Source organism: Podarcis liolepis (assembly GCF_965112155.1).
Source record: "Podarcis liolepis genome assembly, chromosome: 6".
NCBI lineage: Eukaryota > Metazoa > Chordata > Lepidosauria > Squamata > Lacertidae > Podarcis > Podarcis liolepis.
Genome location: NC_139559.1, coordinates 46,914,542 through 46,941,326, shown reverse-complemented (window position 1 = coordinate 46,941,326; position 26,785 = coordinate 46,914,542). Strand labels below are relative to the sequence as shown.

At 44.0% G+C, this 26,785-nt stretch overlaps 1 protein-coding gene across 1 annotated transcript; it reads right to left on the bottom strand.

Moving 5' to 3' along the window:
* Positions 1 to 1,991: 1,991 nt before the first annotated feature.
* On the bottom strand, positions 1,992 to 6,891 carry PIM1 (Pim-1 proto-oncogene, serine/threonine kinase). The gene is made up of 6 exons (XM_083509779.1): positions 6,604 to 6,891; positions 6,257 to 6,363; positions 6,006 to 6,056; positions 5,485 to 5,851; positions 3,824 to 4,000; positions 1,992 to 3,352 (listed from the first exon to the last, which is right to left on the bottom strand). The coding sequence occupies exons 1-6, from the start codon at positions 6,683 to 6,685 to the stop codon at positions 3,195 to 3,197; spliced, it is 942 nt and encodes a 313-aa protein (XP_083365905.1). The 5' UTR covers positions 6,686 to 6,891; the 3' UTR covers positions 1,992 to 3,194.
* Between the last annotated feature and the right edge of the window lie 19,894 nt (positions 6,892 to 26,785).

The following is a 26,785-nucleotide window of genomic DNA, read 5'->3' as shown; positions in this document are numbered from 1 at the left end:
TTTAACATTCAGGTTGTGTCACGGTCCTGTGTTTCCCTGACATCTACACACATACACACACTGCAACCACATTGCTGTCTGTGGCTGGGAGACAGGATGTGCTGAATGCTGTCAGGTCACAGCACCAAAGATCCCAGACCTTACGAAAGATGGAGAATTAAGTGTGTGGTGGTCATTTCCTATGTGACATTTGACCCCGAGTTTCAGTGAACTGGCAACAAAATTCTGCCACAACCATTTGTTGAACAAGCTCAGTTAACTACAAACTCCCAAATCTGGTTTCCCCCCTAAAACCTGTGGCAAAGTTTTGAGCCAAATGTCATGTTTTGTGCTGCTCCCACAAGTGTATATTGACTTGTCAAATAAGGTTTCATAGTTCACCACCCACAAAGTTAAATCCACTTCAAACCTCCTGCTTTCTTCCATGCTCTTCTATGGGCCTCAGCTTTTGAAAATAATGTGTATGTACTTACTTACATAAGCAGTGCAGGGCCCAATGTGCTGTAATTTTCATATTTCATTTTCCATGGGATCCTTGCTGAGTGAGGAGACTCATGTCATTTCCCTTACTGACATAGCAAAGGGTGGGGGAAGATAGCAACTTCCTACTGTGGCTTGTTTCTATCATTGGATCAGCCTCTGTGCAGCTTGACTTTCTGGTCACTTTGTCTCCGTTGTGGGAAGTTTTTCTAAGAATAAGTAACAGTCAACCAACCCTTACGGGAATAAGGGTGGGCACACATAAGCGCAAATTTAATTGAAATTCATAGGACCTGCTTCCACGAATTGCATTTAGGAGGCAAATGTTTGAAGGCAAGCAGGCTGGTGTTGATAGCTGAACTAATTTAAGGGCCACCCTACATGGTATGTGAGATTTCTATGATCAGATCTTCTGACATTTTAAGAAGTGGAATACTGCATAACTGCAGTGGATTGCAGCTTATTTCAGAGCCATGGTATTATGTGTAAGTAGCCCTTTTCCCCTGTGCCATTTTCCCAAAATTGTCCCACTGAAACTGCAAGCTCATCCTTTTGGAAAAATGGCACCAGGAGAGGGTTAAAACCCCCTCTTATTCAGAAGGCAACTTCTCAGTAAGTATTTAATTGAATTTTTTAAAAGCCCACAAATAACTTTGCATTTTGCAAAGTTTGCCTCCGAAGAAATATGGTATATAAAGGCCATTTACCCTACTGTAAGATTTGGTGAAAACCAATTTGGTGTTCACAAGAGAATTAGGAAGCACTGGAAGCTCAGTATCTGTATTTGAACCTGTATCTGCACCTCCTGCAGTCAATGTATTAAAAAGAATTGCAGCTAAAACTATCAATATTTTGGAGAGCAAAAGACTGCACGCTTTTTTTTTAATGAGCTTTGCCTCTTCACAAAACAAATGGTAACTGTGGTACAGAAGCCCCCTTCAGGATATAAGCCTGTGAATATTTGCCTTGGAGTAAGGCCCCTGGAAATCAGGGGACTTCACTAAGCCGAAATGGAGTTAAGGTTGCAACTTAAATAGTACACCAACTGCTGGTGTAACTAACGCATAACCCATGTGAAAAACTCCAGTCACGCATGCAGTAACAAAAATGGGACAGTCCAATGGGTTTGGCCATTGTAGTGGCAGAGCAGAAATAGTCAGATATGGGAAAGTGAGGAAAATATAGGGTTAAATAGGCAAGGCATTCCCCAACTTTCTCTTCTCACTCATTAACTACCCCCACCTTCTCCCAAGACTAGAATCCACATTCTAGGTTGGAGAAGTTATGTTGCAATATAACTGAAACATCCATACCCAAAGTAGTTTATTGGCACCATTAACCCAGCATTTGCAGGTTAATGCAACCTTCTGTGGCTTTTTTCTGCTGACATTTTCTAGCCGGAAATAGGGCTACAAAAAATTTGAGTTAAACATTTTGCAGTAACAGTGTGAATATGAAACAAACTGCGCATCCAAAGTCTAGTACTGCCCATTGAAGAGCCAGACATCCAATTAAAATCAAGTTTTCATTTTTATTTAAAACTGCATGTATAAAAAAAATAGCAATTCTGAATTCCCTGTACAGTATTAGCTATTAACAAAACCAGCAGACTACACACCAAATTACTTATAGAAGCTTGACAATGTTGAAGTCCAGGGTATCTCGCTCCACTTTAAGTAAGAAGAGTACTATGTACATATGCCCTCCCCCCACCAATACCTGTGAAAACATGTCTCAAACATTCGGGGAGGCTGAACAGCCACAGCTGGAACTATTTACAGATGGCTGAGTGGCAGGTCAGCTACTCCATACAGTGGCAAGACATCAAACAGAGCAGAATAGGCAGAAAATAACCCAATGGAGGAAGGAAGTTGGGAAAGGGGAGGAGAGGGGCAATGTGACAGGATATCAGGTCAGCAGCTGTAGCGGTGAAGTGTAGGCTAAGAACCCACATGATTCATAAATAAAATAAATAAGATCCTAAAGTTAGGATATTCCATTAAAAAACCCTAGAAATAAATTAAAAAAACAGGAGTAAAAACATTATAAACTGCAATCTTCTGTACACCAAGCTTTGTTCCTGTATTGATCTGTACAAATTTACAGTTAATTGGGTTGCATTGTTTGTGCACTTGAGGATGCCTTCACGTGAGAGGTGGCAAGAGCCAACTCAGAGTTCATATTGGACAGCACAGAGCTAGGGTTTGCCAGTGGATCACCCACAGCCTCTTTTCAAGCAGTTCTTTTAGAAGGTGGAACAAACCAAAACCCAGGTAAATCTTGAGGCAGCAGCAAGGAAGGAACGCTCAAGTTTTTTCTTTCCCCCAGCACAGCTCAGTTGCAACTGAAGGCACTCAGAACATGGTGACACAGTGAAGACAGGGGCCAGTCCAAATCGGTGTTTCCCCATCCCAGATTCCCCCAATTGAGAGTATGCTCTAGTTGTCTGCTCCACTTGTTTCATATTCTAGGATTCAGCAGGTTATGAACACGCATGGAGTTGCTCAAGTCATCTAGTGGCAAGGAGGTTTGCAAAGCGGGACCCAAAGAGTTTAAATCCACTCAACCAGGAGAGATGGTTTTTTCAGGCTTGGAAATGTCTCCAGGCAGCCTGTGTCTGCAATGAGATGATGGTATTCCTGTAAAAATCCCCACTCAGCCAGAATCAGTAGGGCAGAATTCTGTTTTGCACCCCAAAAGGATGAGACACACTGCTATTTTCTACACTCGTGCAGTAGACTGTGCAGGTGGATCTCAGCTGTTTCCTGAGACAGGAGAACTTCTTGCATCCAAGAATGGTTCAGAATGTCTTCAAAGGATGGCCGGTCAGAAGGTCTCAGAGCTAAACACCACTTAATAAGATGCTGGCACTCTGCAAAAAGAAAGGACAAAGTTGAAATAGGTGCATTGCTGAGGAGAATCTACAAAACAGGACACTGATGATGCAACAAAATCTCAACCTGCTTATAAAACAAGACTGTTTTACATGGCTGAAACAATGGTTAACTAATGTTTGCTTTGCTATTCATACCAGGGTGTGTTGGCTTCAAGTTTGACATCAAGGGAATGATTCAAAATCTGACTGGAAGCCCAATAACAGTGTTTTGGGAACACTTGCTTCTGCAATTAAGATGGTAACACACCACTTAATTTCAAATTCTAGGTTTCCTCCCCTCAGCAGCTGAAGTGCTACTTGCATGCTTTAGCATATAGCAGTAATATCTAATATAAAAGATGTTGGGGATCATCAGAAATACTTCCAAGTACTGTCCCTCAAAGCAGAGAGTGGATGAGCCCTGTCCGCTAAGTTATCCCCTATCTCATAAGAGCAGCAGACACTTACCAGGAGAAATCCTTTGCCGAAAATAAACTTGACCTCTTACGATCTCCTCATCATGTTCAAAGGGGATATCACCACAGACCATGTCATAGAGCAGTACTCCAAGCGACCAGACGGCAGCAGATCTACCATGGTACCTGTGGTAGCGAATCCATTCTGGAGGACTATATACACGAGTCCCTAGAAGAGAAAGAAGAGGAAGGTCTCATCATGAGGTTTAAAATTCCTACAAATCACCTCAGAGCTGATTTTTTTCAACGCTTGGACACACTGATCAAAGGACCAGGAACATCAAGTGAACTAGTTTTCAACTATGACAATGCAGTTAGTAAAAACCAGGCATGGACTTCTGAAGACAAGCTGCTTAAGATGTTGACAAAGATTGAATGTACAGTATGATGGGGTGGCTTTATCTTTTAGTTCTGCATGTGGTGATGCTGAGATGCAGCTTACTTGCACCACTGCAGTAGCTCTTGGCACCCTTTGTTGCAGTATCTGATCTCTCTCCCCCACCCGCCTCCTTGCTGGCAGGAAGCAAGGATACTGAGGTCAGAGCTGCTAGTCTGGTTTCCAGACATGTGACTCTTGTTTACAAACTTTGGGTTGTAAAAAAAATCCTCATGATCCACCAGGGGGCACCAGAAGCTTGAGTAATTGTGCAAGAAAGAGGGCTACGGAGGGAGGAGCAAACCCACCCCTGGTCATTAACCGTTAAATTAAAAACAAAACAAAAAATGCAAGGCAGCTCATGCCACTCAGGAACCCAGAGGCAAAAAAACACACAAACAAACCAAACTGAAAGCCAGCCGTGATTTTTTGAAAGTCAACAGCTCATGAAAAGAGTCGTTAGCAACGGCTAGAGGCTTGGTTTGTTTTCTGGAAACAATGTCTGTGAGCAGCTCGCATTTCTATTCAAATCTTCAATACTTGAATCTCCTTTCCCCCACATGCACATTTTGTTAAACAAATTATTGATTTGTGCTTCTTAGCAGGGAAGGTAAAGTGAGATGAATGTAAACAGATCTCTTCCAGATTAGATTTCACAACATTCATGCCATGACGAAAAGCAACTTTCCATTTAAAATGATTAATTTAGTGAGGTGGCAGAGGCAGCAGATCTTAGTAACTACCTCCTCCGCTTTTTTGTACTCTGCTCTTCGTAGGGACAAACTACAAAACCCTTTCAGTCATCTATCAGTTTTAGAAAGATAGAAATCCACGTACTTTAAGATTTTTCCTTTAGTTACAGATTTTGATTAGCATTCAAGGTTTTGAACAGTATGCCTGCAAACATGTTTACATTCAGCCTTGCACTTCTGCACTCCCTCACAAGTGAATTAGTAGCCACTCAGATTTACAACATATTTACTGCCTGGTTCCTTCACTTTCTATTTTCACACCACAAATAAGACAGTAGGTTCAGGCTCATAAGAAAAAAACCATTAGCAAAGTCTAGCAGTTGATTGGAGTTAAATCGCCTATCAACAGAAACTGTGTAGGCAATAGGCAATCAGGATAAAATGTATTTCATAAGAAGAACAAGTCCTACAGCTCAGAGGAAGAACATGTTCCATTGCTGCAAAGCACTCAAACCCCGGGAACACAGTGTTTCAAAGAGGAAATTCCCTGGCTCGAAGCAGTGAATGGAAATTGACAAGACTCACCATCAAAGTCAGTGTACACTGTGTCCTTGAGCAGCGCTCCAGATCCAAAGTCTATAAGTTTGAGCTCTCCACTGCTCAGGTCAATCAGGATATTCTCGTCCTTGATATCCCGGTGCAGAACCCCACAGCTGTGACAATGTCGAACCGCCTCCAAAACCTGACGGAAAAAGCTGCGAGCCAAGTCTTCGGGCAGAGCACCCCGCTCCGTGATGAAATCAAAGAGATCCTGCACGGGATCAGGCCGTTCCAAAACCAAAATAAAACTGTCTGGCCTCTCAAACCAATCCAGGAGCCGGATTACGCCCCGAAAGCCAGAGCCAACCTTCTTCAAGAGCAAGATCTCCATCGGTACCCTCGTTCCACCAGGCTGCAATGTGGGTTTTTTTGAGGGGGGGGGGGGAGAGAGAGAAAACAGGATTCATGAATAGGAGAATCAATCGACCTGCATTGTGGCAGATCACTGAAAGCTGAAAGAGATTCTCTCGAGCATCACGGGGGCATTCCTCCGCCCAAACACTTACCAATTCCCCCCATTCTGAAACCCGGTCGCGGGACACATGCTTGATCGCCACCTACAAAGATTGGAAAAAAAATTGGAGTGAGCGAACAGGACCGGTAGAAAGAAATGCCATGGGTGGCGGGGAGGGAGGAAAGGGGGCTGGAATGAATGGAAGGGGTATTTTTTTGGAGAAAATTGGGGTGAGGGGAAAACGAATTGGGAGAGCGATGGGGAGCAAATGGGGGCACAATCCACCCGCGGCCAAGCACTCACCGGAGCTCCATCCGCCAGCCGGGTCCCCGAGTAGACCGAGCCGAAGCCGCCACTGCCGAGCAGCGGGCCCACCTGGTACAACTTCTCCAGGGGTTCCTTTTCTTTTCCTACGGAGAGAAAACGAGGGATGGGGAGAGGGGGGGAGGTCAGTCCATTGCGCCTCCTCAGCAACGCTGCTCTCCCTCCCGCCCGATCTCTCCGCATCAGCCGCTCCCCAAACAAAACAAACCCCTGGCCGCCACCCCAGCCCCGCCTTCGCCTCACGACCCCGACCGATCGTGAGGGGCGCCTGCAGGCCGCCCGACCCCCCCCCCCAATCCATCCTCTGCCCCTCCGGTGTGGCTGACCTGGCAGGGGCTTGACCGGGTGCAGGTCCCCTCCGGGCGCGGAGCACAGGTGGGCCAGGGAGTTGATCTTGGAGAGCAACATTCCCGCCCCGTCCGCGTGTTCCAAGCAGGCCGGGACCGGCGGCGGCGTCTCTGAGGCAGCTGCTGCTGCTGCTGCTGGGTTGGCGTCTCCGAGGCACGGGCGGGAGCTGCGGGCGGGGTCGTGCCGGGCCAGCCTGCTCCCTCCCGTGTGGCGCGACGGCCCCGGCCTCAGCCGCCTGTAGTAAAGTGGGAGGGAGCAGCGCTGGGGCGGAGCCGGGGAGAGCCGGCGGGCAGGTCTCCAACAGCGGCGAAGCTCCGCCCACCGGCGCCGAGCCGGCCAATCGGCGCCGCAGCCGCCAGCCCGCGCCTCGGCTCTCCGTCAGAATGGAAAGAGACTCGACGTGGCGGGAAGGAAAAGGCGCCAAAGAGAGGGGGGAAGGAGGAGGGGGCGGCGGAGGGGGGCGCGAGGCTTGCTCGGGACCTGTGGCGGGAAAAAGGGAGAAGACAATGAGCCAGACAGGCTCCCCGGGGGCTGCTCCGCTCTGGCAAAGGGCAGTCCTCCTCTCTTAGGCACTCGCTGCTCGCCACAGATATAATATGCCCTCCATCTCCCATGCGTTGGTCTCCTTCAAGGAAATAATTCCCCACTGCCACCTGCGCCATTCATTCATTCATTCATTCGCTGCATGGTAGGCAGAAATTCAGCAGGTGCTGATTTCCCTATCGTTGCAATATTTTCATTGGCAGCCTTTTCAATATCTGCCTGTCGTGCAGCCCGTTCAAGCACAAATGCCTCTTCACGGGGGCGGGAAGCATGGCGACTGCCAATCATGTTGCCACCGCTACAGTTTTTTCATGATTAAGTTGTTCAAAAAAAGCTGCGAAATAAATAAGTAGCGTGCTCAAGTGCAGGATTTCCCCCTCGCCCGCTTCCCCCGCTGCTGGGGAGTGAATGGCAGCCATGTGATGGGCTTAGGGTGTGCATTTGGAGAGAGTGGCGTGGTGGCCAAACCAGCTCCTGGTTACTCCGAGGCCTGGGGAGGAATGAAAATTGTTCCATGTTCCGCATTGCTACACATGTACTTTTTGCCATCGAAATGAATGGAACAATGGTCCTGTATTTGCATAAGCCTTTCCCAGGTTCATTTCTTGGTTACACAAGAATGTAGCAGAGAGAGAGATTCCAGCAGGAGACTGATACTGTAGATACATTATGAACAACAATTACAGGGCCATTTGCAAGATAATTGGTCCAGCAATTAATTAAAAACAACAACAGCCAACAGAACATGGATACTGATGAGGCACGGGAGGTTTTGAGTTCAAATATCGGCCCATACCAGTGATCAAACCCTTCCGACATAAGTTACCAAATATGCAGAATGGAATTCAGTTGGAGGGACCTTCGAAAAAGCTGTATGTGGGGTATTCAGGACAGACAAAAAGGAAGTACAGTGGTACCTCGGATTACATACGCTTCAGGTTACAGACGCTTCAGGTTACAGACTCCACTAACCCAGAAATAGTGCTTCAGGTTAAGAACTTTGCTTTAGGATGAGAACAGAAATCCTGCTCCGGCAGCGCGGCAGCAGCAGGAGGCCCCATTAGCTAAAGTGGTGCTTCAAGGTTAAGAACAATTTCAGGTTAAGTACGGACCTCTGGAACGAATTAAGTACTTAACCCGAGGTACCACTGTACTATTATACACAGCTCATGATGGAATTTGGAAGGTGTAGGGATGGCTGCAGCTGGCTTTAAAGGCCATTGGACAAATTCATGGAGGACAGTGCTATCAGTGACTACTGATCATGTTGGCTGTATGTACTACTTGCCAGAGCAGAGGCACCATGACTCTGAATGTCAGTCATTGGGGAACATGAGGGTGCTTGTGGGCAGGACCTATAGGCATCTGGCTGGACAGTGAGACCAGAATGCTGGACTAGAAGGGCCTTTGAACTGATCTGATAGGGCTGGTCTTATGTTCTTATTTTCTCAGGTAACTCCTGATACACTATCAGTTGAGCTCACGCACTTGTCTCTGGAATAGAAAGTGCTAAATGATAGTAGAGATAAAGGTAAGATTAGAACACATGCTTACAGCAGCCAATTAGGCCATGAGGTGTTCTGTTTGAAGCAGCAGAGTATTAACATCTCATCTGATACTGGCTGTATGTCCCATAGGAAAGGAATTACTATACTTCAAGAAGGACGAGTCACATTGTCAACAGAAGTTTGTTTAAATTTGATCTTTCATTTTGGAGAAACTAGCATAACAAGAGCATAGCAACTGTTTAGATACACTTTGCACTGTGGTGACACTGGAAGTGTACAAGTGTAAAAGTTTCATAAATTCCTATGCTATATTGCTTGAATTCCAATTCTGTTGGAATGTAATTGTATGCAATATTTTGTAATTGCACCTGGCAAAAAATCTCATGAAGTTCCTTTTACTGACTGCTTTTAACAGCTGACACTGTTCCCAGTAAAGATTTTTGCAACCTTTGTCCTGTTCTGGCAGAGGATGATATGTGTATATTGTGGTACAAAGGTAAAAAAAAAATGCAACCTTTAAAGGGTGACTGTCAGAACAAGTTTTGCCCTTGTTTTTATTCTCCATAAGTAAGCTTGCAGAAATAATTAAAAACAGCAAATCATTTTGCAACATTTTTCTTTCCTGTGAAGTGGAAGGGAGCAGCTGTTTAAAAAACAAGCAAACACTAACTTCCTCGGAAGCCAACTATGGTAATCTGAAAGTGAAACTCTCTATAAATACAAGTGAAACAGACAGATTTTTGTCATGTAAATGAAACTCAAAGAGAAAATGCAGCTTGACTTAGAAAAAGAGCAAATACTTACTCCTGGTATCTTCAGTTATTTAAACATTTTAGTCAGAAGTGCATAAAATGTCCTCAAACCTTGCTATTATCAAGAAAGACAAATTAATGTGCAAGATGAGGGCATAGCATAATATTGTTTTTATGTTTCCATTTTCAGTGCTTCTATTATTCTGTAGCCATAAAACTGTATATATCCATACCCCAAAGGAATAAAACAACCAAAAATAGGCAAGTGGTAATATTTGTAAAAGGAACATAGCTGGGATACTTACTGTCTCTTTACTTCTGAATTCAATTTATCAGAAGGCATCTAAGAAACAAATGACAGAATGAAGCAGGGTGATTACAATTGCCCAGTGTGATATAGGTTGCTACCCTCAAGTAGTATTGATAGGCTACGAATCACATGCAGCTTCCCTTGGGGCTAATATTGTAGGGGATGCTGTCCTTCTCTGGACCCATAAAAACACGTTCTTGAATGACAAGTGTTTTTTCTATCACCCAAAGAGCTCCACAACCTACATAAGAACATAAGAAACCATGGGCTACACGTCAAGGGGAGGCAGGGAGGCAGCTGCCCCCCCATCAAGTAAAACAATAGAGATACTTAACTAACTGACTAATCATGTAGGTTCTGCCCCCCCCAAAAGTCCTGCCCCCCAACAAAAATCCTGGGTACGCCCATGTAAAGAAACTGCTTTATATACCGAGTCAGACCACTGGTCCACCTTGTTCAGTATTGTCTACATTTGACTGGTAGTGGTTTGAGACAGAATCACTCCCATTCGTACCTGGAAAAGGTGGGAATTGAATGTGGGCTTTTGCATAAGTTCTACCACTGAGTCTCTGTCCCACAACTTTTTCAAAGCACAGTTATGCTTCAAAAACTGAATTCTTTCTTACTCAAAGTTTATTAAATGCATAGAATACATATATGCATGTAACTGTGTGTCTGCACATTGCAACATACATATGTAAAGACAAGTACTGCAACTTGCCCCCATCTTGCAAAAGATGCTCCGTATAATGTCTGTGTTGCCTACAGAGCAGCAGCCTGTCTCTGCCCCCAGCACAGTTGCCATATAGGATTTCTCTGTTAGAAATGGCTGACAGCTTCTCTGAAGAAGTTCTTCTGTTAAAAGTAGATTGACGTTTCATTGGCTCAAATCCAGGCTTCAATGCAAGAAGTTACATTACTTTTGGCAAGCACTAGAGGCTTTCTGATAATAACAAACGCCTTCGTCACCGTCCCAAACTTGACCTGTTTGGCTGCCATGGTGAAGTCAGCCCTAATTGAATTTTTCTGCTAATCTTGTCATGACTTCATCTCTTCCTGAAAACATGTGCATTGGCAGCTACATCTGCACATGCTCCCAAACACACACACACCCTCTTTCCTTGGTAAAAGTAAAAATTCCAGCCGGGAATTCTTGACCAAAGTACCTTTCAACAGTATGTTTCTATAGAAGTTGCTGGATGAGTTGCTTTCCTGAGTTCCAAAGATATTATAAATAATTTACCAGTAGTGGGTTCTGATTACTCAAGTCTATTAACATTTAGAGCAAAGAACTACAGCCAGTAGCCTCTAAATTATTACAGAAGACGCCAATCTGTGTTCTCTTCTTTTCTCCTCCCAAACAGACTGGGAGCACCCAGCATCCCACACACTTGGGAGGTGAATTGCTTTGGAATTAATGGATCTTACTGGAAATTCTAGTGATTGTAGTTTCAGTGTTTAAGTTGTGCCCACGCAGCTGTTCAGACTGCTTGTGAACTGAAAGTATCTAACCATTTTTCCAAATTCACACAGAACTTGGCATTCAAACCTCAGACACCACTGTTGTTCCATAAGAGATTTCAGGAGAAACAGTGAAAAAACACACACATACAATGGAGATGTCATGTTTTCCACACTCTGTCTCTAATCAATATACTATTACGTACAGCAGAGAAGCAAATGTTTAAATCCGTCTATATATAATTTTGAAGTCATCAAGAACACAGATAACAAAAGAGTCATTCCTGGGAGTTGTTGTGTATATAATCCCTCTTGGAACATTTGCAACTATAAAAGGTGACTCATATTCTGATAGGATGAATGGAGAGAACATGTGATAGGTAGATAATGGAAGAAGTGCTCTTTCCATTCATTAAGATACATACATCCCACACTACATTTCGTCAGGGATCCCCGCCCTGCATATGCCAAATTTAACTCCAATAACTTTCAATGCACTCCTGATTTCTGGAAACATATTCCTTTTTAGCTGAAAAGTTCTTTAAAAAACACGATTAGCTTTTTTGTTCTTAGTGGAAAGAAATATGGCAACTATAAAAGGGTAGCCTGGGAAGTTGTGTACCTTGGTTTATGTATGGACAACTTATTTATATGAATTCTTAGAGCAAAGAGAACTGATTCCATATTCTCCAACATTGGAAAACAGTGGCATAGTGCTTCATGCACTATTTCTTTAGTTTATAGCAACCTCTCCTGGAATCATTCAAGAGCAAAGAGGTCATTTGTAACTGTGGTTAAATTATGTACTTGAAAAACATAATTCTCCTGTAATATCCACTATTCCAAAGAATCTCACTGTAGGACATGAAAGAGCAGGTTATACATGCATCCTGACAAACCCTACCTCCAGTCTGCCAGAGATTTGAGCATCAGTGTGGGGTAATGGTTAGAATATCTGACTTAGGACTTCAGGCCCTCGTGTAGCTGTGTCGGTTGCTGTGTCATCTTGGGCCAATCTCACTGCCTCTCTGTTTAAAATACATCACGGGATAATTGGGAAGCAGAATGACAATTCCAGCAACTCATTCTATGATTGTGGCCAAAGGTACATACTGTTGCATGCCACCCCACTCTTCAAATGGTGCAAGACCCCAAGGGGTCCAGGTGCTTGAATGAGTGGAGTGGCAGTGGAGACTGTGGTGTCTTTAGGATATATGGTTTATTTACACATATATACAACCTGAGCCTATGGTGGAGGGTCTCACAGCATTAACACCCCAAGAAGGTCTGGCTTTTCCTGTAGCCACAGCCTTGGAGTCAAGCAGAAATCAAATATTTCTCTCCCTCTCAGGTTTCTGCCTGCAATCTGCTTTTAACTCAACTCTGACCCTTCTCACCAACAGCTTGGGAGGGAGGGAGGGAGGCCCACCCATTTGCCCTCTGGCACAGAGCCACTTTCTTTGTTACCCTAAGGACCCAAATTTAGTGGGCCATTAACTCAAGCTGGCCTGACTATACCAACAATTGAATCCTCCATTAGAATTCAACCCTTGCTGGATCCAGGAATTAAAGGGGCCCCAGGCATACAGTTTAAGGCCTGCCCCAACTCTAATCTAATCAATTTGAGGGTGTGAATGAGGTGCAAGAGACATGACTCAATCAGTGCTCAATGCCTTGATCAGTATGTCTGTCAAAAGCCTTGCAATGGGTGGGAAAAGACTCTTTTAAAGAGATCTATTACATGCCCTAGCAAAACTGTAAATGAGATGTCTGAAAATGACCCTAAAGGTAATAAGAAGGAAACCCAGCCAAATGGGTGGGGTATAAATAATAAATTATTATTATTATTATTATAACTATTCTCAATGGATAAATGGCAGAAATGGGTTTGTGTCTGGTATGTAGGCTCAGTTATGATATGTATGCGTTTCTAGTCTGGAAAGGATGGATGGGAAAACAGCCCTGCTCAGCCAGGGGTCAATCTTTCCTCCTCACCTCAGCTGAGTCCCCATTTCAGATTAGAGAGAACTGTTTCCCCTGCCTGAACTTGGCCCATCAGCCTAGTTTAAAAGGGAATAGTTGATCCCACTCCCTAGCTTTATTGTTATCACTTCCAAGTCTTTTTCTAAAAATATAAAAATTTGGTTGTCAATGTAAATCATATTCTGAGATAGCAGTGACTGTTGGTTTTCATAGTCTCCGTAGAAAACACCAACGCAATAATATACGAGGGTTGTATTCAGTGCAGTGCTAAGGAGAGCATTCTGTGAGAGCAAGCATTCCTCCCTGCACAATGGAATGTTATCTCCCTCTGCTCCCACTGCCAAGTATGTCTTCAGGTTTCCCCAACCCTATAGAGCAGATATGGGAATGCACGCGGAGAGGAGAGCAGGGAAAGTTTTATTGCACATATTTTGTTGAATAATACCCAAAGTATTATTCAGCAGCAGCGTTCATTCAATCTGCTCAGAATTTCACTTGCTTGTATACAGTCCCTAGCATGTTTGGGGGCAAGTGATCCTATCTGAATGGTAAATGAAAGAATTGAAAATATTCTGTTTTCTCAGGTTCATTTTGCACCTTGGTGTTTACCAGTAGCGGCTCCATTTCTGTTGCCACCAGCTGCCTGACACAGGCAAAAACTGTTAAAGACAAAGGAGCTCTGACAGATCCAGGCAGCTAGTTTCTCCCTTGGTCCAGAGTGCCCACTTCTAACATTATTTTTAATGTGTGGGAGCATGACATACAGAAAACAAGGGGAAGAAGAGACCATGCATGGCCTACAGATAAAGGAACAGTCTCCCCAGACACATTTTGGAAGCAGATGTTCTGTCTCGTCCCCTTCTTTCATTATGGTCTGGTTAAAACCCCCCAGCAAGAATGGATCAGAACTAATTAACCTGAAAGCTAAAGTCATTCAACCCTGACAAATTCCCCCTTCCATTTTCTTAAGTGAAAAGGTACAACCATAAATGATAAACATTTATTTCCTTAAATGACCTGCCCTGCTGACTGAGATTTCCTCCCCTGTTAGCTGATTACCAACGAGAATGATTTGGTTGTTTTGAGTTCTGCTTAGATTCTAGCTTTCTCCTTGGTGAATGGGGTTGTGAGAGGGGTTTCAGCTGTTAGTCCACACCACAGTTACGCATGTCTCCACACTCTTTCTGGAGATTTGGGCCTCACATGACCCGTTCACCTCAAGCAAACGTCAATCTGCTATTTAAAGTGTCCAGCGCTGCACTCAGCAGTCATGTGAATTAGTACTAAGAAGCCTGCATTCTGTTCTGAATGGATTATCGCTGAATTCTTTAAACTGATGGCATAAGGTGCCAAGCTGGCAGCCCTAGATCTAATCTTCTCTGTTTACAAACACTGGACAAAGCTGCCCTATTAACATGCATCGTCTAACCTGCAGGGATATACAATCAACCGAAAGCTGTCTGACTCTTTCCATGATCTATATGTCGAAACTGATTTGTGTCAACACGGAGTGGTGATTTCAATAAGACAAGTGATTAGAATGAATTTGTGGCTGGTATCATTGGGCTTTGGTGTGCTGAAGGCCATGCAGTTAGACTGATCTTGCAACAGGCAGAGCAGAAGTCTGTGTACCCCAAGGCCTTATTGCCTCTGGGCATTGACCCAGCTGCAGCCACGAGTTTCAGATGCAGCTGTACAGAAGCTTGTTATTAACAGACAATGCTACTAGTTGCCCAGCATGTTAGCCTTTGCATCTTGTTTGCACAAAGATCAGAATGAATCTGAAATTCAGCACCTAAAGCAGGAGGTTTCTAACCTATGGCCCTCCAAATGTTACTGAACTCCCATCTCCCATCAACCCCAGCCATTTTGGCCAATAGTAGGAGATTATGGAATTTATAATCCAACAAAATCTGAAGGACCACAGGTTCCTGATCCCCGACTTGAAGGAAGTAACTGCAAACTGTGCATTTAATTCCCACCATTCACTGAAGGCCAGGTTTTCTGTGGTTAGCTGCTCACACCAGGCTTTTATTTCCCAGGGCTCGTTCACATACATAATTGTCCTGAGGGAGAACAATAATTTAAGACTCAGATTTGTTTGAGGTGTTTGATGGATTGATCAGAGAATGCAGCAAGAAAAAGAATACCTGGATATCTATGATTTTCAAATTTTCCTCTGTTTCTGTGGGTTATGTGACCATATAAATCAGTGGTTTCTTATTGGGAGATTAATGCAGCTAATACGCTGTCAGCACAATCTTTATATAACTCTGCTCAGGTGTCCCAACTTCCTCCCACGTGAGGTGGTTATAGGACTTCAGCATATCAAAATCCACATGCTTACCCAAGGATTGCAAGATTAATGCATGGAGTTCCCATGCAAATAAAGATTAGAGGCCTGCATTCAAGGTCTGGGCCAGATCCTCCAAGTGTCCCTATTTTCAGGGACAGTCCTAGATTTACAGAAGCCGTCCTGGTTTCTGATATGATCTCGGAATGTCCCACTTTTCCTTTGGGCATCCCTATTTACACTGGAGAAATATTGGAGGGTATGGTAGGACGTCCCTATTTTCAACAGAGGTATGTTGAAGAGTATGGAGTTATGCGACCTCTGAGCCAAAGAGATAAGTAACTATACAACCTTTAGAAGACATCTGAAGGCAGCCCTGTATAGGGAAGGTTTTTAAATGTTTGATGTTTTAGTATGTTATATGTCAGAATCCACCCAGAGTGGCTGAGGCAACCTAGTAGGATGGGCGGGGTATAAATAATAAAGTTGTTGTTGTTGCCGTCGTCATCATCATCATGGAATAGGATGGCCCTACTTTCATCAGAGAAGTGTTGAAGGGTGTGCTGGGCTAGTAAATTCTGAGGTGTGTGACTCTCTTCCTGCATCTATCCCCATTTGCCATCTAAGTTCCAAATCAATGAGAGGCACTCTTTTCCTCTCCTGTGGCGCTTTCTGCCCCCACACCTTCTTCCTCATCTTGGTATCTCCCTTGCCACTTTCTCCCTTCAATCTTTTTCTCCCATCCATCTCTTGTGTCTTGTCTTATCTCACTGACTCTTGCACACATACTTATATACACACACATTCTTGCTCATCCCTTTCTCTCCTCCTCATCTCTGTCTACCTTCTTCTCATCCTTTCTCTCTCTCTCCCCCCCCCTCTCTTCCCTACCCCTGCCCTGCCACAATCTCCTCCAGGACCCAAGCACTGTTTGCGGTGAGGATTCACTGCCACAGCCACAAACATGATACAGCATTGCTTATCCCAGAAAAAATAACCCCCCTAAATCAATAAGCTGTGAAACACTGACAGATATATCCCTGGTTGCATAAACAAGCTCTCGAGGAAGTCAATTTTCACACAGGCACCAAATGGTGATATTCCCCGCCCCACGAAGACGCTGAGTGAGCACTCATTCTTGCTTGTGACACCACATCTAGCCAGGTAGACAGCAAAGCTCTCCGCTGAAATTTGATCCCAGTAGCTACTATAGAAAAATGATTGCAAATTGGTCAGCGACCCAGGGGAAGTTCTGTTGTCTTGACATCCATGAGGAGAGGGAGGCACAGATCTAGCAAAATCACACAGTTACACGTCTCTTGTCCCTGATACAATGGCTTTTCTTCAGAGTGGTTACCAGAAAAAAGTATTTTTATTCCCCACATGGAGTCAATTGTGTGTAAATGTCTCCTTCTACAGAAATCAAAGCATATTTGATTTCATTGAATATTTCCCTCGTTTCACTTTGGGTTTCATGGTTCCCTTGTTTAAACAATTAGAATACTCCAGATGTAAAAAAAGAAAGAAGGGGGGGTTTCCAGCTTGCTCCCTTTCTTGTGCTTGTTTAGAGTAACCTACTTTCCCAGTTGATATCAAATACCCCTCCTCCCACTATCACCTCAAGTTACAGTACAAGCTGCCAAGGATATCAGTTCCTCATTAGTTATTGCAGTTCACTTTAGCACCTTCTTCTGCAGGGTGCTTCTTTGCAGTTATATTTTTGGCTCTCGTGTGCATTCATTCAATGCACTTGAGAGATGGAAGCCACATAGTGCTCATGCTTCATCTGCCTTGATTCTCTGTTTGTCCACAGAGCACACCTGCGGAACCTCAGGCTTTGTAATGGATCCCCTGGTCCACACATGGGGAAGTGCAGTGTCGATAGTGCAAGATATCCAGTGTTGCTCACTTCTGGTTTCTCTTTAAAGAATGAACTAGTTGTGCAGGAAGGAGCCACACCACTTGGTTGTAGCCCCTGCAAGTGTTTCCTGCTTTGCTGAAGATCAGCACTTCTGCCAGTAGGAATCCTTTCATTTGCTTGTGCATAAAGTTTGCTTGTAGTTTTTGCTCTCTCGGACTCATACCTGGAGCAAGCACCTAGAGCTCTACCAATGGAAACTGATTTTACGCTGGTGCAAACTGGAACCCTTCTCACTTTGAGACTGGCAGAAGGAGCACAAAATAACCTGCAAAGAAAGAGAGTAGGATGAAAGATAAAAAGAAAAGTTAGGTTCTGGGGCATGTGAAAAAACATTTTTCTATTCCAGAAGCCAGCATCCTCTCCCTGATCTGTTAGCAATATGTTGTGTTCGTATAAGATCACATTTTGCATTTGCAACTAATCTTTCTGTCTGGATTCCTCTAGACTGGTGTTATTTTGGTGGGTGCCTTTTGCAACATGTAATTGATGCAGTAATAGTGCATTAGTGGTGGGTTTATAATGGGCCGTACACACTTCGTTCTGCTGGATTAGTTCTGCAATCCCCAGTGTTACCACATCGTTGCTGTCTGGAGGCGCACTCCTGCACTATTGCGCAGCAAAAGCAGGACACACACACCCAGAACATTGGTTGTATACAAAGTCATAGATTTCAGCAGGAAGCTAAGGGGCATGCACTGATTGAAAGTGATGCGGCTTGGCCACCCTAAAACGTCTGCAGGGGCAAATGGTATTGAAAGTGGAATCATGTATAACCACCCCAATACCATCATGAAAACAAATAACCATAAATCCACAATAAAAGAGGACCTCTGGAGGGGCCCAGAGTGTGCTCTGCTGGCTGAGAAGCAGCCTCCGCACAAAGGGTCAGTCCCCAGCGCTGCAAACAATCCATCCAGTTTTTCAGTCTCTTCAGCTGCATTCCAATCCAACCAGAGCTGCCTTGCATGATAATCAGGCCTAATTACTGCTTTATCCCTTGATTGTTGTGCTGGGCCTTTGGAACTGCAGTGTCCCTTACTCAGCTTACATGCATTTTTCTTTCTTCCCCAACTTTCTCTCACCCTCCTCTTATTTAGATCCTTCTTTCTCTTGGGATTCTACTATTATAATTAGTGAATCAGGGTGTTTTTTGTGGGGTGTTTTTTGTTTTTTTTAACGGTTGGTATCAAAACCAGCTTGTGGTTTCAATTCACTGAGCACAAATAACTGGAGTGTCTTTCCTTGGCTGTCAGTACTGGGCTTGGAATGCATTCTGTCCTAGGAGCTTGCTGGGTTCGTTACTAAATTCTGCGTTAAAACAAAAATAATTCAAGCAGGCTCGTGCATGCTATAAAATATGAGCATTCTGTCTGGTACCATAACATTATAAAAACTTGAGCCTTGGATTCAGCAAAAGTCAATACATGTTAGATGTGTTCTAAATGATTTTCCATGGCCAGGCAATCAAGGGTATCATTCCTTCTAATTTACTCTTGCAAAGGAAGGAAGTTAATTGTAGCTGAAGTACAAGGCTGAGAGCCCCCAAAATGCTAGACACATGGAAATGAGGAAGGACATGCTAAGGGTCAGTGCATCCTCTCTGAAGCCATAAGATCCATGTTTTATCCCCAGACTATCATTGATTGCTCTGTGATCTGTCATATGTCACTCTACCTTTTGCGATATCCGGAGTATTGCATTCATCAGCAAAATCAGTTAATGCTTCTGTATCTCCTAGGAGATTGTGAGTACATAACACAGCATTTGTTTGAAGCTGCTGAAATATCAACACATATGTATGTTTATTTTGGGCTGTTCCTGAATGAAAGGCAATATGCTCCCCCCCCCCCCTCTGCTTGTACACAGGAAACAGAGACAGAGGTTAAGCCTGTTTCAGACATTATGGGTGGTATGCAATGCTAGTCCTACTCAGAGTAGTTCATGAACATGACTAACTTAGGTTTATTCATTTCAGTGGGTATACTGAGTAGGGCTTAGCTGAACACATCCCACAATTTTGTACGCTGGCAAAATAAACACATCATTGATGAAAGGCATCCATCCACATAATTTGCAGCTCACATGATTCACATCAACAAGCTGCCTGAATGGGGCTGAGCCCCTGCTCAAGTTTGATCGTGGGCTAAAACCACAATGTATGTCTCTGCACATCATTCGCATATCTACACACATGTATATTTTGAACTGGGTAGCTGGTTTCTAAATATCAAAGGTAATGTCTGAAGCCGCTTTAACAGCACCTTTATGTGGGGTAATTGCTGCACTGTACTCTGTTCTGAGACCATATATTCAGATATTAGAATGGTACTAACTTGGAGGTTGTCAGTTTGCCACATAGAGGCAAGCAAATTATTGCTATTGCCCTAGAACAGTGGTGGCTACATAAAGGCCATCCAAACCTCTGCAGGCTTCCCAAACTGTATCCAACAATAGTTAAATTCAGAATAGATCCACTGAAATTAATGGAGACGGTTAACTTAGGTCCATTAACTTAAATGGGTTACTCTGAGTAGAACTTAATTGGAGATGACCCAAAGCTAGGTAAAAGTTTTGCCCACCATTTAAACCTGTCAGAAAAAAGGAAGTTGTTTTTCAAATTTGTGTTTGATTTTCGTTATCTATTCCACTTCTCCAAAGAAGTCAGGACAGCATGTCTGGCTCCCTCCCTTCCTATTTTGCTTTCAAAACAACTCTGCTATGCTGAGAGAGAGCAACCAGCCCAAGGCTAAATGGGAGTTTGAACCTAGAGGTCCCCAGTCCTAGCCCAGCTCTTTCCACTGCATGTTGCTGGCTTATATGTAACACTTTGGTTAGCATAACGTTATTATACAGTTTGATCATCCAGAGAAGAACTAGATGGTGCAGCAAAATATACCATGCTCTGGTGGGTAGACTAGCCTCTCAAAACCACAGACTCTGGCCATCTCTGCCTTAGACTTAGAACAACCGGCCTTCATGTCAACAGATTGTGTTCAGGGCGTTCTGGAGCAGTGTCAGAACAGAGTGAACACCATGCACTTGCCTGGGAGTGAATGCAAGAGTAATGTGTGAGCTGTTCTTGAGCAGCAGCTGGCTAAAGGTGGCACAATACATCTGCAGGAGAGCATGGAAGAACACCAAGTTCCCCCACATCCTAGTTCCTTTCCTGCTTCAATTAGCTCTGTTCATGAATGGGCAATTGTCAGTCTTGAGCAGTCATATGGAACTTATTGCCTTCCCGTTGTTGCTGGACTTCCTTCATCCCTGACCACGGCTCATGTCAGCTAGGGCTGATGCGAGTTGGTAACTCCACACCTGGAGTGTTTGCATGTTCCTCATCCCTATATTAGACTTTGAATTCAGTCTTCCAATCCGCAACTGACATCAAGGAGATGTGGGCTGCCCAGGGGAAGGAAAGCAAGTGACCAGGAACCCAACACCACCACTAAAACTTTTTGAAGCCATTAAATGTAATTACTCCTCAGCTTCTGTCTGTGGAGCATGAGGAGATGAATATCCGTCTCCCAATCTGGCATGTTTGTTTGGAAGTTGAGTTCAAGGAGATGATATGCTAAAGACTTCATACTTAATCACTCACAGATTCTCCACCACATATTTTCACTTTTGGTGCTGGTAACACACAACTCCCTATGGCCAGCATGAGTTATGGATACACAGGACTTTTTTACTTTTTTTCTTTTGCGGCAGGGGGGGGGCAAGGGGGGGGTGCAAGCATTAAGCTTGAGCTCTTAAAAACCAATGTGCTTTTAATGAGAGTGATTATCTGCTGGTACTGCTGCTGTGCTTTGAACTTTCTGGACTTGCACTTTTTTTGTAGTTGTCCACCCTTTTGCATGCCTTGAGATCTCCCATAGATCATGATGCCACCACTATATTATTTGTTGGGTGTGTAAGAATGCTTGTTATTTGCCTTTCAGGCTTCTTTCAGACCAAGGAAGAATTCTGAATTCCATTCCTTGTGATAAAAGGGGAAGCCCAGTTTAAAAGCCAAGTTTCCTGTTCGGGGATGTAAGAAGGACCACAGAGAAGTTTTGCCCTGATGCTGCAGAAAAGGCATAGTTTGTACCTGGGATATTTCCTATAGAGTGCTTTCCCCCTCTCCTCTTTTTTGGGGGGGTGGGAGGGGGAGGGGGGAAGGGAAGAGTTGTGGGGAGAGGCTCAATGGAGGCCTTCTTGCCATTGCTAATCTTCTTTGTGAATGGAGCCACATGGGGGGTTGGGGGATGGAAAGGAAGCCACATGCCTGGAATTCCTTTCTCTGGGTGGGCTCCTTCTCTCCAGACTCTCAGGATGTGGGAAATGGAAGATGAAAGAAACTGCATTTCCAGCCTATCGGGTTACAATGCCTAAACCAGAAAAGGATGAAGAAGGGGGGAAGGGGTGGATATGCAGAGGGAGAGCCCTGCTTTATTGGAAAGTGTCAGAGAGAGGGGGGGCAGGGAGGAGAGAGAGAGTTTGGCTGGGACTTGGGATGGCAGCTCATGTTTTGTTTCACATCACCTCAGAGCTGTGGAATTTCCTCTGTTCTAAGGGTGCCTTGCAGAGAAGGGGCAGGGTTTAAGGTTAGCCTGGGATGAATAATCGTCCAGCGGCAACCGATTAAGAGTGTTACTAAGTGACTGCTGTTTACAAGCAAAACCTCCTGCAGCCTGGTGAGGAAAGAGAGGTCTGGCTGGGTGTGGAAGAGGCACACATACTTGTGCGATTTGTACATGAAACCCATATGATGATAATGAATGGGATCTGTGTGTTTACACCCATAGGTACCTATTTGTATCATATACGTGTGTTTGTACACACACACACACACACACACACACAACCCTCCATCTATGTATTTCTCCTTTGCCAACTCAGTGCCAACTCCCATCAACCCCAGCCCTAACCAAATGACTATAGGTTTGGGGTTATATCCAGTCGTGTCCATGCAGAAGAAGAACAGATTGCACAAGCAGTCCAATATTGCACAAGCAGATGTCCACTCATGCAATGGGACTTCCCCTCTCCCTCCCCTCCCCTTTCATGTCCTCCAAATCTACTCCAAGGGGTCAGGGACCCTCCAGAGTAGTTTTGAGGGGAGCAAGGGGTGGCAAGAGAAGAAGGGGAAGTCCCGGGACACGAGTGGACATCTGCTTGTGCAATATTGGATTTGCCCAGTCAGAGCTCAGTATCACCCAATCACATCCTATTAACTGTGTGCTAATTATAAGAATTGCATCCAAGTAAAGCATCTAGACCTGCAGGCTTTGACAGCAATCCTATCCTCACTTGCCTGGGAATAAGGCATGCATAGGAGTGCACGGTTTGTTTCGTTATTATTTATTTGAGATATTTATATGCTGCTTTTCAGGCGAGCCTCACAAAGTGGTTTACAAAAAAATATAAAAAGAGCTAGAAGAAATTAAACTATGTAATAGCTTCCAGTTTCATCAGATACATGAAGTACTCAGTTTACAGGTATGGGTGTGTGTGACAGTAAGCAGTGAAATAAGAACAAAATAAAAGGCAAGAAGTATCCAGCGACAATTGAATTACGTTTGGAATGTATACAAAATAAACACAGTAACCTTTGACAACAAGTGACAGATGATGGAGTAATCAACTTTAAAAGGCTGTGCTAATTAGTATCTGTAGTGTGTGATCTGAACTCATTGTTGCTCTTCAGGCCTAATTAAATAGAATTAAAAGATCTTGATGAGCAGTCTTGCAGTTTCGCATTGGAGCCTCCCTCTGACATTCCTTTGCTCAGGTATTGTCACCTTCAGATCAGAAGGACAGTGTACTGAGTGCTTGAGATGTTTTCCTACATGTCATTTCTAATGGCAGATTTGTAGATGTTTATTGTCCTCCATAGTGACTGGGAGGTTTGTCCTATGGAGAATGTAGAGTGACACTTGCAGTAGATTTTTGTGTGTATGTAGCCTTGATTTTGTAGCTTTAGCTTTCACAGGTCACTTTTACAGTACATACATGAGTGGTGGTTACATGAGCAGAGTCAGAAGAAGAGAAGGGCGAAGAGTTTTAGGAAATAAATCTCTGAGACCAGGCCAGCAATGCAAGAGATAGGTGTGCCCCATTTCTGATGCAGAGTTAAATGCAATCAAGGCCAACTGAAAAGGAGAAAAGGTTCAGTAAGAGTGGGAGTGACACATCCCCAAGTGATAAGGGAAAGCTAAAGCAAGATGAATAGTATACATAAACACATCATGAGCTAGCCACTCCCAGTTTCTATTCAGTCCAGATCTGATAGTGTCAAATCTGCATATGAATCCCAACTTGGTAGTTTCCCACTGAAATCTCATTCATCATGGTGAAGTACGGCGGCTTGCAAATCTGTTTCTTACTGAATGACTAGGGGGATTGAAATGATTTTATCATTTTAACATCTGTTTTGTGCCCATTGTGTAGAGGCAGTTCAGTTTGAATGGAGATGTGCAGGCAAATGAACCCTTGATGGTATGATTGGTGTTGTTTGGTTCCATAATGGTGTTATTACTCAGATAGATATGGCGGTCCGAGTTTGCATCAGTGTTTGTTGCAGAGGCTGGTTCTGGAGTTTTAGCTTCCTATCTCTGTGAAGTGGGCCACTTTTGGTGTGGAGTTGCTTCAGATGGGGCGAGGAGGGTGTTTGTCTGTTAGCAAGGACAAACATTCCCTGCAAGGACTCCAAGGGCACTTCAAGACTGTTGACATTTTTAGGTAGGATCCAATCACATTCTGGCAAATTTACGTTGTACCATTAGCATTGATTTGGGTCTCTTGTGTGACAAACTTGCTTCCCCAGAAAACTGGGCTTTAGGCAATAAGGATGGAGTGATAGAAAATGCACTGGAAAGTGTTAGATAACAATTGCTTCATGCAACAATGTATAACCTCTCTGCAAACAAATCACAGTAAATCCTCAATACATAGGAAGGAATGGGCCATCTTTCAAGATAGGATGAAATAAATATTTGATGGTGTGCAATATGTGTTTTATAAGAATTCTAAGGTGTCGTGAAATGAATTTTCATAAGTGCATAAGCTAAAAACACATACATAAGTATATAAACCACATGTCTGAAATAGTGCAGGAGAGCAATCCTGAAACCATCTTGACTCTTAATGATCCCAAATATTCCTCTGCAGAAGGGAATATCTTGGAAAAACCTCTCCAAACGAGCATATTTAGTGAATGAACAGGGTAGGCCTGTGACCTGGATTCAAGAACTAAGGTATTTCCCTTCTCATAAGAATGGCCCAGACTAGCCAGGTAATGCATCCAGTGACCATTATCCATTTGCCATTATCCATCTGCCTCAGGAAACAATGGAGGGGTGTGCCTTTGGTGGTGAAGTCAAACTGTGGGAAGCTTACAGCGCCTGCTGTGGCTGTAGAGACCAATATGGGAGACACATGTTTTCTTGAAGCTAGGGCAGATAAAGGCATCTGGTTATGCTGCTGCAGATGCACCATGGCGTATCTTCTCTATGTGCTCCTCCCAGCAGTCATTCCTCCTCATTAGTTTTTAGGTCTAAGGTCTCTCTCTGAGTGCTCACTGGAAGGACAGATCCTGAAGCTGCGGCTCTAATACTATGGCCACCTCATGAGAAGAGAAGACTCCCTGGAAAAGACCCTGATGTTGGGAAAGATGGACGGCACAAGGAGAAGGGGACGACAGAGGACGAGATCGTTGGACAGTGTTCTCGAAGCTACCAGCATGAGTCTGACCAAACTGCGGGAGGCAGTGGAAGACAGAAGTGCCTGGCGTGCTCTGGTCCATGGGGTCACGAAGAGTCAGTCACGACTAATCGACTAAACAACAACAACAGCATGGTGTTCAGAAAGTAAAGAGGAAAGTATTAAAGTTCCAAGTGCCACAGGAGTCTGTTGTTTTTATGTAGATTGATGATGCCACCTACAAAAAAAGAAATATTCCTCCTACCTTTAAGTTCAGCAAAAGCACCAATCAAACTAGGCTGGAGCTGTGATTGTGAAACAGGTATAGGCTTAAGAGACACGAGCTTGATTGATGTCGGCTGCAGAGCATCATTCTGAGAGGCACACATTTTTTCTAATGGATGGGCTGACTATGCTCAGTGCCAGGCCTAATTAAAAGTAACGGTAAAGGTAAAGGGACCCCTGACTGTTAGGTCCAGTCATGGACGACACTGGGGTTGCGGCACTCATTTCGTTTTATTGGCCGAGGGAGCTGGCGTACAGCTTCTGGTTCATGTGGCCAGCATGACTAAGCAGCTTCTGGCGAACCAGAGCAGCACACAGAAACGCCGTTTACCTTCCTGCCAGAGCGATACCTATTTATCTACTTGCACTTTGACGTGCTTTCGAACTGCTAGGTGGGCAGGAGCAGGGACCGAGCAACGGGAGCTCACCCTGTCACGGGGATTCGAACCGCCGACCTTCTGATCGGCAAGCTCTAGGCTCTGTGGTTTAGACCACAGTGCCACCCGTGTCCCTTAATTAAAAGTACCTTTACACATATACCAAAAAGATCTCATTGCATCTTAAAGTAACGTATGCATTATGGCACTTGTTAGTCTTTAAGGTGTCACAAGGCTCTTAGTTTTGTTTTAGCAGACTGCATCTTGTGAATTTTCATTTAAAAAATACGTTGCCTTGGGTCAGATTGACCCCCATTGCTGCTCTTCAGACAATCTGAGCACTGAAAGTCAGTTCATCATACTGTATTGCCTTCTAGCTGACCCAGAAGCAATCTAGGTCAGCTCACTCATAGTGTGAGGTTCGGCAGAGAAATAAATATATGTGGGAACATCATAGAAAAGCTTCCAGGCTGAAGCACAGAATCAGTTTGACCCAGTCTGGGCAGCTGTTATCTTTTAACATGTGTCCAGTAAAAGCTCCCTTGGTCCCTGTACTCGATCTATGTATTCCAAACCAGCCTTCATCAACCACACATGAATAGGAGTGTGTCACTGCAGATAATGGCATGTGTAAAAAGGTTGGCATACCTTAACATGACAGGAGATCCCCATGATGAACTTTCTTGATCCTGCTACCAGTCTTATCTCAAAGGTATCCTGGAAGGCATTGAGGAGATATCCTGAGCTCCTAATACCTTGTATAAAGATCAGCACATGTAATCTAGTTACCAGTAAAATCTAATCAACACCTCCTGTTAAAGAATGGTTGCATAAACAGAAAAATAACTTTACAACAGGAAGCAAACAAGGACAACCAGTTTAGTCCTTCCTCACTAGGATTATATTCTTTCAACTTTTAAATAAGCAGAATAAACAAAATGGGAAATAGGTAGGGAACTCTGGGAAGAAGCAATAGAAATACTGGAATTATAGGGATTGCTCATCTCAAAGGCTGCCTCCTTTCTCCATTAGTCAAGATCATAGTCA